Genomic DNA, 13,824 nt, shown 5'->3' with positions numbered 1-13,824 from the left:
TTAAAATAAACGAATAAAACAGAGACATTACATCCACATTGATTAGCAATTATGTAATTCTAAGTACTTTCTAATTTAAATTATGTAATAAATGATATATGCTGCATGTTCATTAGTTATCGCGACATAATCGGCCAGATTCAGTCATTACAAGCTGAATGCTGTATCGGCATCAGTGTCTGAGTTTGTTTAAACTGTATCACAAAGTGTCAACGATATTCTCTGCTTTCAAAACTGCAGCACCGACCTCCACGCCCGGTTTGTTGACATGAAACATGTGCACAGTCTGCACTGCAGACAGAGGGAGAGAGAAAGATGACAACACGGTGGTGCTTTGCCTTGCCTACCACCGACCAATCATATTTCAGAAGTAGCCGTTTTGAGCCAATCACAGAACGACAGTCTGAGCCCGTGCAGCCAATGGTACTGTTCGTGGACCACTGATGCAACGGAGATGCAACAGACTTCTTCTAAACAACAAAGTGTGTTATGAGCCATATAGCGCTTTAAACAAAACAGCGGCACGCCTTATTGTAAAGTACAGTGTCTGAGCTGTAGTTTTCCCGAAAGATCGCGTTCGCGTAAACCAAATCCTCTCACTACGTTATTTAATTTAAAGACGAGGTTATACCCTTTAGAGCTTAAAAATTAGCACGTCTAGCTAAAAGGCTACTTTTCAGATTCCCTTTTTAAACCAGTTGTTACTTGTATCTTGAATTGCACAGTTTGAATTTAGTATTTTCTTTTTTTAATAGTATATTTATTATCTATATATTTATTACTATAAATAATAGTATTACTCACCTGAATGAGCAACTGTGTTACTTTTACAGAAACAACAACAAAAAAGTAGCTCAATACTTTTATAAAAGTGTGGGCAGCGAGAGTGTGGGACGTCCTTGGGTGAGCCGCGGAGGGAGGGGGCGGAGGGATCTGCACGCGCGGAGGAGCCTGGTTTACCCCGGTGACGCAGTCGGTTGCTAGGTGTGAATGAAGTGATGCTTTGTCACAATTAAGCGGCTCCTCAGTTTACAGGTCGACCACAACAAAGCAGCACATCTCTCTGTTTGCCTTGTCTAGGATATTACGAGCTGAAATATGGCTCTTTAATCTTTTGCTAAGTTGTTGGACCCGAAAAGTCGTCGTGCTTTGCTTTTGCAACGCACCCCCAAGTGCTCTACAATTTTTCTGCAAGAATGGAGTAAGTGAAAGTCTCTCTACTGGCTGTACATAGAGCTGTTTTGTTGTTGCTGTTGTTGTTGTTGTTATCATTTTGGTGCAAAGTGGCTACATCTTGTTTGGTTTCGTCGCTTTAAATGAACCTTTTTGACAAATTCAAACATCTTTTTTCTTCTTTTTTATTTTTTTTAAACTACGATCACTCATGGAGTTTGACTGATTGTGGTTGCTTTGTGGTCAGTTTTAGTTTGATTTTAATTGATTTTTCCTCTACTCTAAATGTATTGCCTTCAGTCTGTGCACTAACTGGAGATACATCACGACTGTCACTTCCAGCGTTTAATCTTTCAATGTTTAATTTAGCTCTCATTGCTGTAATCGAGTCCAATCTGTTTAAGTGATTAAAAAAAGAATTGGTAATTAATTTTAAAAGGAACATGCGATTGGAAGCAGCTCATCAGCATTAATCCTCTTTGACCAGCAGGGCAGCTCACCTACAGAGGAGAGGTAGCTCTTGTGGTGCTTCTTGTCAACAGTTGGGCCCTTGACAGCGTCACTGGGTCCCACGTGTTTTGAGGGCGTCAGGTTAATTTTGCTTTGAGCCAGATTAAAGCCCACAGGACACTGCTCCCACTTTTCTATCACCCACTGTGTCACATCTGAGGCTTGGTTTTGGGAATAATGTACTTTTCTGCTTTTCAGTATTTGGTATTTACTGTAAAGCCTTTTTGTTTAAAAGATGAAAAAGTGTATTTGTGTGAAAATGAGTTAAGTGAGGACCAGAAAGTGATTTTTTCTTTGTTGCCTCTCATTAAAACCATGCAGAGAAACTTGCAGAGGGCAGCACAGACAGACTCCCATCTGATGATCCCCATTAGTCGACTGAGTACGCCGTATCTTTCTCAGACATATCTGATCCCCCTTTTTTTCTTTCTGCTTACCCTCTAGGTTTCATTATGCTCACCCAGACCTGCTCACTGTGGCCCATCTCTCAGACCCTGCTTGCTCTCAGCATATGCTTGGACTTGGACTGAATCAAAGCACCAACAGACAAAATGATGGCAACATCAGCGCCTGTTTGGAAGACTCTTCGTGTCTGCCCGGCAGACCCCCTCGCTCTCTCTCACCCACAGGCTAACCACAGCCAATCACAGGGGTGCAGGGGGGAGGTGTCAGAGGAGAGTCAGCACTTAATTGGTGAGTTGCAGCGTGTACGCTTTTTTTATATTTTTCCCCATTTCAGGTGGGCTCGGCACTGCAGCACATTCGTCCTTCTTGAGCAGTAAGTAATAAACTAGCTACGTCTGTTATATTAAAACGCTGCAACTTTATTGGCAAAAACCCCCAATCTGATTTGCCTTTATTATTATTATTATAAATCTGATTGTTATTTTGGGAAACTGCTTCGTGCACTGATGGATTTTTTTTTTTGCATGAACGTTATTTTTTTATTTTATTTTTTTTAGCAGCATTATTTCCTTCCGACAAACATCTTGTAACCGATGCAATTTTTTCCCCCCTCCTCAATAGGTGATGGTAACACTGACTGGATGACGGAAGAAGTGGATTTCTCCTCGTACCTCCCAAACCCTCCTTCCCCTCCCTCCTCTACTAATGCCTCCCTTCCCCCTTCACCCCTTCAGAATGATATCCAGGTTCCCTCTGACTTGGAGGTCATGACCTCTCTGCTGCAAGAGGAACTCGCCCAACTAGAGGACTACTTCCTGTCTGAGCCACTGCCCGAGAAAGGGCCGAGGCTGGGAAAATGCGACAGGGGTCCACTGCCTGCGGGTCCTCCGCCATTCACTCAGCTGCCATACGCATCATACGCTACATCCAACCAATCGGAATCCAGCCCACTTCTTGTTACCTTGGCAACCGGAGAACTGGACCTGCTCAGCATCTGTGGCGGGCCCATTGGGCGCTCCAAAATTCCAAGACACGCCCCATATAGCTGCAGTCGACCCAGTGGGTGTGGTAGGAAAAGAGTTCCTGATGGTTCGAGGTTCAGCGAAGGCTATGACAGCAGTTTGTTGAGTTCCAAAGGAAGTAACTCAGGTAACTCAGCTGTGACCCTTACAGGTAATTATGGCTGTGTAGAGGAAGACCAGGTGGTAGGGAAAAGCTACTGCTTGGGTAGTGCGGTTGAGCTCAGACGATGTGCCGTTATACCAAAAGAAGAGAAAAATTGCTGTTTCACTCAAGATGTGATAGGTGGTGGGAAGATTGTTGGTGGTGGATTTGGCTTTGGTGGATCACTGGAGGTCCCCCATAAGAAAGAGGATCTGTTGATGTATAGCATGAGGGAAGTCAGCGGAGGTGCTGGTAACAGTGATGTGCTGAACAGTATCAAAACAAGTGTGGAGGTGACAAAAGCCACCGTTTCTTGGAAAGCCGAGAGCAGCGAAGGTTGTTATCTTCCAACAACAGCACAGTCTGAGGCCTACCATAGCTTCTTGGGCAACATCAACGAGCAGGTGAAAACAGAGAGTCTACAGATAGCTCAGCATGATCTACACTGTAATTTCCTTGAGGATCAGGGCCCAGAGTGTCTTTTAATGGCTAGGGATAGTTTGAACCTGGAATCTTCGGGGCACAGACAAGCATGTCGGCTGAAGGAAGACCACTGTGCAATGAAATACGAAGTGGACATCATTCCAGGCGAAGGCGGGGAGCGCAAACAAAAGAAAAGAGATCAGAACAAAACTGCCGCTCACAGGTGAGATTCTTCCCGATGAAATGTCAATGTTATCAAAATTTCACGAGTTTACATTTTCACAGAGTCTTCGTTTTTGGTCGATGCAGGTATCGCCAGCGAAAAAGGGCGGAGCTCGATTCTTTGGAGGAACAACTGCACTGCCTTGAAGGGAGGAACCGGGAGCTCCGGGACAAAGCAGAGTCCGTAGAACGTGAAATCCAGTACGTTAAAGACCTGCTGATTGAAGTTTACAAAGCCCGTAGCCAAAGGCTTAAGCAGGACACAACAGCGTAACACCAAGCTTCTGCGAGTACACTTAGAGAGAGCGTAACAGGGAGAATCAGCAGCTCTTTCTGTCTTTAAGTTTGTCCTGAATCAAATGTTAATTTTTTTTCTTTTTTTTTCTGTAGCGAGGGGTTAAAAGCATGCTTTGCTAATATGAAATATTTTTTACATTTTAAATCAACACTATCCAATTCTTCCATCGCTTTCGTACTCGAATCACTTGAGCTGGCACTGTGGCATAGCAATGCTTTAAGATGACAATCATTTTCAATAGCTCTCGCACTTCGTGAATCTACTATTGAAATAAGGTAATTTCAGAAGTAATGTAACTCATTATGCAGGTTTTATATTTGTAATAGCCTTACGTTAAAATTGATGTCAGCAATAGAAACTCATGTTTGTTTGAGGGGTTTTTTTCTTTCTTTTTTAATTATTTTCATGCTCAGTCGCTGGATCACTAGTTGGTGGTGAAATGCGTTGTTGGGTATTGACATTTCAGTGTGGACAAATATTTCAAATCAACTGCGTTTATGCAACAGCAAAAAAAGTAATTTGCATTAATACTAAAATTATTAGAACTGACCTTGAATATCCTTTGACTTTTACAATTGCAGAAAGAGCGGCTAACATACAAAAGAGTCGTGAAACTTTATTGTGTATTTTGTTGTTTGTTTTTCTGTAAAACATTTGATTTGCTTCCAGTTTATTTCAGTCAATAACAGAATTATTTTATTTGTATGTTTAGAGTATTTTAGCCAGCTTTCTTGGAAACATTACTTTGTCTTCTGTATTTACATTTGTTTAATTTTCATCCCTTTAAATGTAACAAATATAACCTTTGCTATCTTTCTTTTAGCAATGGCTTCAAATAATGTCTGCATTATGCATTCTGTGACCAAAACGTTTTTTTTTTCATATTATTTTTAAATGTGTAACATTTTATCATGTGGTGGCAGTAAGATATTCTTCCCTCGCATTTTGCAAAATGTACAATCTGTTTTGCAACTCAGGATACACGTTAATCCGCCAGTTCTACAAACATCAGTAGATAATCATGGGAGGAGATTACAGACTTGAAGCTTGCAGGTTTTCCTCATATAAAACTGTTTTTTTTTTCTTTATTTCCCAATGTGTACAAATATTGTAACTAGTATCATTCTAACAGCCTTCCTCTGCATGCCTTTGCATAAATGTACTCTCTGGAATAGAAAATTTAGGGTTTCAGAAATAATTCTCTCTAAACTGCTTGTTAAAGCAATAAGTTTTATAGGCCTCTGGCTGATCTGCACTAATTTGTAACAACTTTTGTATGTTCAGGGAGTGGAGTGTGTTAACCTTTTCTTTCTATAAAATTATTGGGGGGAAAAATCCTAATTTTGTTGTTTCTTAAAGCTTTTGCAGCTTTAGCTTTGGTGTAAGAGGTCTCAATTCTTTTTTTTTTTTTTTCATATAAGCAAATAATCATTGTTACTGTCATTTGCTCCATGCTTATACCAAGGATAGTTTTTTTTCTATGCATATTTATTTTAAGACAATCTTGAATATAACAGCGAAACTATCGTAATTATTTATGGGGTTTAATTGGTGCTTCTTTTTTTTTAGCCCCCTGCGGTGCACTATCAATTCCGATGGTTAAACCAAAAGTGTGTACTAACAGCACATTTAGCGCGTTGTGTTTTAACGTAATTTTATCATAGATACAAATTAACTTCGTCTGATGTCAATCTTTTTGCTTTAAAAAAAAAATAAAGTGTATCATCAACTTGGCCCGCTGTGCTTTTTCTTTTTGGTGCTTTTACTGGGATTTATTTTTATTTTTTGTCTGCGCTATCCGAAGTACAATCTGAGCGTGAAAATAAGTCCTTGGTTTTTGGATTTAATAAATCCGCGGGGTTTTCATTTTATTTTTATTTTTTAAGGGAAATCAAAGTAAAGCCCGGTCAGGGCCCGACAGACACTGACAAGCGCTTCTTTTCTCACCCTGCCCCGCTGAGCAGACAGCTGACAGACGGTTATACAGAGAGGACTGAAAACTTTCATGCGTATCGATCTCTTCTGGTTTAGTCGATACAACATTTAACATATAACAACATAAAAACGCTTTCGACGTCCAATCCTCGGAAATTCGGCTTCGTTGTTTTCTACTTTATTTAGCCCAAATTCACAGACTTCTAGAAGACCTCGAAGGGCTTTGAAATGCGAATGCCTCTAAATTCACATGTTGATCTGCAAATGGAAAAATATCGCCTTTAAAATCCATCAATAATATTCGCTACACCTAAACAAAAGCTTTCCAAAAATCGACAGCAAGCTGCGGTGCCAGCAGAAATACTCATAACTCAGAAATGCATGAAACTCCTCATTCGCCACTTTTATACAGACTGAATTATTATTATTATGACAATTTTATCGATGAAAAAGAAAACCTACCGTGATTTTTACGAAGTTACATCGTTTCCTTTTTCTGGTGAAATTAGAACAGCTTGCTGTCACAAACTGAGACGTTAAACAGTAAAATATTTTTATTTTGATTCATAAATGGGGACTCGGTCGTTCACTAACACATGGCTTCAGACAAATATGTTGCTGTAAAGTTAAACAGGGAGCAGGGTTTTAAGCTGCTGACTTTTCTGGTGCAGTCAGCTGTCCAATGAGCCGCTGATAGTCACACTGTGGAGGAGCATGGTCTGAAGCCCGAACAAGCTTCTTACTGGCATCAAGAGACATCAGGACCTTTGAATGAATGCAAAAGAAGAGCAATAATCTAAATAAATCAATAAATGTGTGTTTCAAAGTGTCTTACTGACTTGTGAAAGATTAAACAGTGAACAAAATTTATCTAAAGGACAGAACAAGCTCTGGGTGTAAGAGCACAGCTTTATATTCAATACCAGGAGGTGTGAATTGTTTTCTGCTTTTCTAATTAAAAAGTAAAAATTAACTATTTCAAAAGCACCAAATTCTCCAAACAGAGATTGTTTTATTGTAATGTGAGCATGTGCGATGCTGTAACCTGCTCGTTACCTGACGCATGGCATCCTGCTGGCTGTACAGGTATAAAGATCCTATGGCAGCTTCTCTCACTGCACTGTGGTAATCAATGCATGCAGTTCTTAGAAGTAAGCCGGGCACATTTTCCTCCAGCAACAAGGATATGGCTCCATCAACATTTAGCAGGTTTCCCAGGGCGGCGCAGCAGTGACGACGTGTGAGGGCATCAGGATCATAGATTAGAGTTACCAGCATGGCCACTGTCCTCCTGGCTTCATGTGTCCACCTTCTTTCTTCCTCCTCCATTCTCTGCTCTCTTAATGTTTCCAAATCACTTGCTGCCTCAATATCTGAGTACGTCTGTTTATTTTGTTGCTTTTCTATGCACCATCTCCCTCTATGTATCCCCTTTTCACTGGGTCTGTCCATATGCAGCCCAGCTGCAATATAGCCCAACCAGTTCCCAACTGACCGGCAAGCAACCTGCCGGACAGGCATGCAGGAATCATTAAGACAGTTTATCATGGCTTTGAAAATGTCAGGTTTTAGGGTGTGTTGTGTGAGAGGCCTGAATGGATCCAAATTTCCTAAAAATCTACACGTGGCAGCCCTGATCTGCTCATACGAGTGAGCCAGTGCATGCTGCAGCACTGAGGTTTCTACATAAAGTTGCAGTGGGCAGGAGGGACAACGGGCTATCCCAGACAATAGAGTGAGGAGCTCCACAGCAGCTTCCCACAGAATTTCCAGCTGCAGGAGTTCGGGGAGCAGAGAGCAGGCAGTTCTGGTTGGAGGACTCTGACGGCTGGAGGCAGGGAGCTGATCGTCCCAGGATGGCAAGAAAAAGCAAGAAGCTGCTTTTGTGAGGTGGTCAATTGAGCGGGGGGGATCACACAGGAGCAAGCGGCTCAGAAGGGAGAGAGGCAGCTCCAGTAGATGAAGAGGAAGGGTTTGAATTACCTGCCAAAGCACAAAAAAAAAAATCATAAAATCACACAGACAACTCGTCATACATCAAACAGGCAACAACAAACAACAACACAGTGCTCTTAAAAAAGTATAGACACATCCAGGTGTACAGTACTGCATGCCAGACACAAAACTAGTGCAAGAGTTATCCTGTGTTGCATCAGAGAATTATGTTTGTCGGCGAGGTCTTTATTGGAGCAAAATAAGGCCCTAACCTGCAGGAGGCTTGTAACAATACCACAGCTGTCGTACAACTGGAGAACTGTGGACATGGTGCGTGGAGGCAGGTCCAGGGCGAATGGAAAACATAACAAGTGGCAGCTCAGTGTGGATAAAGTGTTGTGACTCAGATCCACCCTGGGCCTCCCAGGATTGCCCTTGGCAAACAAATGAAGACTGTAGGGTATAAAAGATGCTATTGTTAGCTCCAGGCATTGTAGCTGACTTGTAATACAAATTATTTAGTTTAATTAAGACATCTCAACACTAACCACTCGGTGCCCAGCAGGCGGCCAAGAGCGTACACACATTCTGATCCAACATCACAAAACAGAGGAATGCACAAATATGCATCCTTGCAGAAGGCAAACAGTAAAGCAGAGAGAAAGAAATACAGTCCTGTAACAGACACACACAAAGAAGCAAGGTTTGCTTTTTCATTAGAAGTGTTTTCAGACATCGTGGGTTTCACAGGATGAGTACAATTACCATTTGCTGAACAGAAGTCAGAGTCTGATGTTGCACTTCTTAGGGAAGCACCGATCTTTTTCCACAGATTCAGAAAGAAAACTTCATTTAAACCCGAGGGCAAAGGGCCATTCTCATGCTGTTTAAACAAGAAAGCACAGACATTTAGTACAGATACGTTGCTAATATCTGTACTAATACATGTTTAACCAAACTTCATCTGCAGTCTGACCTCATTAAGTGCATCTAGGAACAAAGACAGCAGGCCATCACAGAGTCCCCAACCGGAGGGTGGAGAAATGTGGGGCTGATAATGTAGAAAAATAAATGGTTCACACATTTTCAGATCCCTTCAAGCTTTCATATTACTGCCAGGTTTACATGAGCTCAGTACCTCACATGGGTCCAAGACCAGAGTTTTCAGCAAGAATGCTAGATGCTCCACATCAACTTTGACATCAACATTGTGTTGTGTGAAGAGAGACAAAACACAAGCAGCCAGAGGCTAAAAGACAGATAATCGAGCGTTTCACACAACAGACCAGCTAAATGCATATCAAAAAGGTACAGACGCAGAATATTATATGTAAACTATGCTGAACATGGTTGATGCTGTTGAAATATGTCAGTGGGTACTCACGACCAGATGACTGAGATTTGGTTGACTAAGAATTGTTTTGAAGGACTCTGTGAACTCTTCCAGGCTAAAGCGTGAGAAGCAGATGGTGAGCTGCTGTAGTTGGAATCTCGTGTGTATGCACTGAGTATTTCACAAATGAACAAAGTCAGTTTCAGCGAGGGAAAAAAAGACTCATCAAACCTTTGTTCTTGCTCCACCCAGGCACAGTTCTTCTCCCAGTAGACCAGGACCACTGTGATCATTTCTTGAAGGACGGGGATACTCTGCTGATGCTGACAAAGTACCAAAGTAGAAGTGAGAAACATTGTTGCAGGATCAGTTCATTGTTAAACACTTTTTCAATCCAGAGTAGCAACCTTAATGAAATCTGAGCTTTCTACAGTATCCTGGATCAGGCCAAAGAGGACACGGGGTAGCCCAAGTTCACGGCCGACGTTGTTCAACTTCTCAACCTCAGCAATCACAAGCAGATTATGTAGGACCCTCATTGGTTGCTGAATCTGCTGAACTTCTTTTACCACGCCCCCTTTTAGCTGCCCAAACAAAGAAAAAAAGGAGTAGATGCAAAACTCTTTTGAAGAAGAAAAAATTCACGCTGAGTGAAATGCTGAAACATTACCTGAGCTTTAAATGCCTGGATCTTTGATTTAATTTGAGATATAATTATGCTGTAATCTAATATCTCTCTCGTTTGTTTGCTTGGATCGGACAGTTGGGCCAGATTCTCCCAGTATTCTTTGTTGTTTACATTCTGAAAGAACAAGAAATGACTCAGTGTCAGGTATATATTAATATATTAATTTAAGAAAGCAAGTTTTTTTTGTGCGTGTTATCAAAGCAGATCCTCTACTGACAGATATTATGTAAATAATTTCTAATGAGTGGAAAAGGCAGCTGTCTCTGACCTGCAATTGCTGTGAGGTGTGGCTTTCCTCCCTGCATCTCCGCACAAGTCGCGGCCCGATCTCTATACAGGGAAATTCCCGTTCGTAGTCTATGCTTATCTGACCCCTGTAGAGAAAGGAACTATAAACACATTTGTTTATGATAGCATAACTCATCGTTACTTTGAACTTTCATTAACACCTGTGTTTTGATGTTGAGCTAGCTTGAATCTTTGATCCGAGGCTTTGATTAGCAGCCATCATATCCAGCTGACCCGAGGTAACAGAAACATCGCCACAAGAGGGCATGGGGTTGCGCACTCTAGGGGACATTGCTGCTGCCATCGCACCATTTTCCCTTTCATCCTTATTTTTCTGTCAGTGCACACAAAACAGGTTTAGGGCCCTCCGCTGATCTCACCATACAAACGTTTACAAATAATAAAATAATCATAATTACTGATTACTTACTTTGGCACTGTCCTTTCCTGGTGGTTTCCTCTTACTACAGTTTTCTGTTTGTTCCCTGACCTTTCGCAACAATCTGCTTTCTGCAGAAGCTGGTACAGTCTTCTCTGCCACTTGCTGGAGTTTCAACGCCAGCATGTCAGGGCTGGGTGTGACCGTCAAGGGCCTGGACACATTTGTGGCTGGCAAAACTGCAAACACATCACATGGGAATAAAATCATGAATGTCAGACATGAGAATGTGTCAATTACATTTGAAAGCTTTCTACTAAAATCAGGAGTTTTAAGAAATACCTAGAACACCATCAGCAACAAAGGGATGGTACAAGAGGTCTGGCCATGACAACCGTTTCTGGGGGTCTTTGGTCAACAAGCCTTTCAGGAAGCTCTGCAAAGAAATCATTGGATAGTAATAATATAGAAGACTTTGCATTAGGAAACAATTTGTGTAAGATTTGTCTCCAATAAACCCTTCAAGGGACTTATAATTGCAACATAATCTTTTACAGGCTTAAAATTTTCAAGCTAGCATTGTTAGAATATATTGAAGATGTTGGCTTCAACCTAAATGTAACACAAGGTGAGTAAAGTGTAGCTTTACTGTACCGTGCAAGTGCTGCTCATGGTGTCTGGCCATTTCACTTGGTCTTTCACAATGAGCTGCACTAGCTTGAAGATGGAGTTGGTGTAGAACGGAGGCGCCCCCGTGTGGAGTTCATAAAGGATGCATCCCAAAGACCACAGATCAGCAGTGTGGTCATATGGTTTCTCCTCCACCAGCTCAGGGGACATGTACAGCGGCGTTCCCTTGATAGAAGTCAGCACTAAGGTGGAGACGCTCATCGCTCTGGCAAACCTACAGCAAGATTGCATCATGTCATTTATTCTTTTAGAAACGATTGAAACGTTTTTCTTTACAACTATCAACATACCCAAAGTCGCAGAGCTTCACCACACCGCTTTTTTCTAGCAGGATGTTTTGGGGTTTCATGTCACGGTGAAGAATACGATGGGAATGTAAATAGTACAGAGCAGAGACCAGCTGGCAGGCAATCGCACGGACCTTGAAAGAAGGGAAGACTAGTTTAATAACGTAACATTAAATAAAGCTTCACATCTGGTTCAATTGTGTAAAAACAGTGAAAACCTGGCTCTCTGGTAAGTTTCCATCATCCTCAAGGATCTGGAACAGCTGGCCCTCTGCGTACTCAGTGACAATCACAACCTGTCATTAAAATATATAGGGGGTTATAATGATCATGGGATTATGTAAAGATAATTAGTTGACAGCAACTTATTTGAGAGTTTTGAGAAAGTGGGACAATACCTCAGTTTCAGTCTCAAAACTGTCAAAGAGCTGGACAATATTGGGATGCCGAAGGTCCCTCATAATTTCAATTTCCCTTTTGAGACTTTGTAGCTGGTTTTCAGAGCGACCCAGCTTTGGCATGAACTTAAGAGCCACCACCTCATGGGACAAAGATGAAGAGACGATGTGAAGTAGTGTCGTTAAACAAACAGGAAACTAAACTGTGCTCCTGTAGATGCTTACCATGCCACTACCCTTTCTCCTTCCCTTGTAAACCCGTCCAAATGAGCCCTCTCCCACCAGCGACAAAACGTGATACGAGTTCATTTCGGCGGCAGCTGGTTCCGTTAGAGCCAAAAAATCCCCGTAACTTTCAAACTGTGACCATTGGTAAATTGTTGCTCTTGTTACAATAGACGCTTGGATATAAAATGTTTCACTTTTTAACTTTAAAACTCACAATTTATGACGGGTAGCAGAGGTTACTCTTCAGTAGTGTTATTTTTTTCGGTGTGCAGGGTGTCAACGAATAGCACAGACGCTTACCAGTTTAGCTGCCAATTCAAAAAAGTGACGCAGAACATATAACAAAGTGTGATAAGTCGTTCGTATACACTCAGTATTCAAATATGCGACTTTTCCCCGCTTATTTTAAGAGCAAACGTGGTTTTCAACTGTTTTTAACGATAGAATGCCAAAATCAAGACCGGCTTCTGTGTGGACAACTTAAAAGCAGGGGTCCTCAGTCTAGCAACGGCAGCTGCGTTCATAGCAACCACGTCGCAAACAAAGCTAAACGTTAAATAAATTGATATAACTCCCAGAGTCAACTTCCCTAGAGCATTACTACTATTTTTCACCCCCGTTGGGGTCATATTAGAACTTTTATACCACAAATTATTATAAATATATAAAATAAATCCTTATGGTTGAGGGAAGTGGCCCAAGTCTGTCTGTAGATGCAAAGCTAATAGTAGACCACATAAAGTCACAATCATCATATTTACTACTACAGACGGATGAGATGAAGATTTCCACAGACTTTTACACGACAACACACAAAACTATTAATGATATTTAAGCTGTTAAATATGTGTTTTAATTTCAGCTTTGTTTCTTTTATCTATGTTTGACTAACAAAACTGAATTACATTAACTTTAGCTGCACTGTTTATATTAGAGCTCCGTAAGGTATGTATAATGCATTTAAAATGTATAATAGTACAAAATATGTCTCACATAACAACTTTAATTCAAATGCTGATGCTTTTTGCAAATAAGATTTTAATCCGTAAAGAAATAATAAAGAACTATCATTTAGCAACAGCCCCATCCTCCTGTATAGAAGTAAAATTAGATCAAATTAGGCTGTAGCTGAGTAAAAATAATTAGAGTAGTTACTTTCTAACATTTTCTGGCAGTCTTAAAAGAATACCCTCGGACCCCTGCTATAGTATTATTATTATTCTGTCCACAAGATGTCGTATGTGATTCTCTCAGAAACGGACCTAATCACAACATGGAGAAAAAGTGATGCTGAATCCTTACAACTTATAACCTTCCTCTGAGGAACTTCAGCTGCACTATGATAGTGGCTTGTGTCACCCCTTATTTAATCATGCCTGTTATTTTCCTGCTGCCCGTTGTCCGGTGTTCCGTTAACCATGCAGTATTTGTAGCTCTTATTCGCCTTATGAACTACAAATGAAGTGCA

General features: G+C 41.2%; 2 protein-coding genes across 3 annotated transcripts; one reads left to right on the top strand and one right to left on the bottom strand.

Moving 5' to 3' along the window:
* The first annotated feature begins 949 nt into the window (after positions 1-949).
* atf5a (activating transcription factor 5a) lies at positions 950-5,929 on the top strand. The gene is made up of 4 exons (XM_084942094.1): positions 950-1,201; positions 2,128-2,376; positions 2,710-3,898; positions 3,985-5,929. The coding sequence occupies exons 2-4, from the start codon at positions 2,235-2,237 to the stop codon at positions 4,169-4,171; spliced, it is 1,518 nt and encodes a 505-aa protein (XP_084798220.1). The 5' UTR covers positions 950-1,201; positions 2,128-2,234; the 3' UTR covers positions 4,172-5,929.
* A 229-nt stretch (positions 5,930-6,158) lies between these two features.
* stk36 (serine/threonine kinase 36 (fused homolog, Drosophila)) lies at positions 6,159-12,878 on the bottom strand. 2 transcript variants are annotated; one of them, XM_084942093.1, is made up of 20 exons: positions 12,354-12,878; positions 12,129-12,269; positions 11,949-12,026; positions 11,734-11,864; positions 11,408-11,657; positions 11,096-11,189; positions 10,805-10,992; positions 10,536-10,708; positions 10,355-10,460; positions 10,069-10,200; positions 9,806-9,982; positions 9,630-9,721; positions 9,450-9,513; positions 9,204-9,314; positions 9,042-9,116; positions 8,831-8,948; positions 8,614-8,740; positions 8,338-8,518; positions 7,187-8,113; positions 6,160-6,895 (listed from the first exon to the last, which is right to left on the bottom strand). In XM_084942093.1, the coding sequence occupies exons 1-20, from the start codon at positions 12,435-12,437 to the stop codon at positions 6,776-6,778; spliced, it is 3,369 nt and encodes a 1,122-aa protein (XP_084798219.1). In that variant the 5' UTR covers positions 12,438-12,878; the 3' UTR covers positions 6,160-6,775. The 2 variants fall into 2 exon arrangements, with proteins under 2 accessions (XP_084798217.1, XP_084798219.1); XM_084942091.1 differs by having other exon boundaries at positions 6,159-6,895; positions 8,614-8,948.
* Positions 12,879-13,824: the final 946 nt, after the last annotated feature.

Source organism: Perissodus microlepis, chromosome 10, assembly GCF_051167445.1.
Source record: "Perissodus microlepis isolate ML-2025 ecotype Zambia chromosome 10, ASM5116744v1, whole genome shotgun sequence".
Classification (NCBI taxonomy): Eukaryota; Metazoa; Chordata; class Actinopteri; order Cichliformes; family Cichlidae; genus Perissodus; species Perissodus microlepis.
Note: the sequence above shows the minus strand (reverse complement) of the source record. Positions and strands in the feature narration are given on the sequence as shown.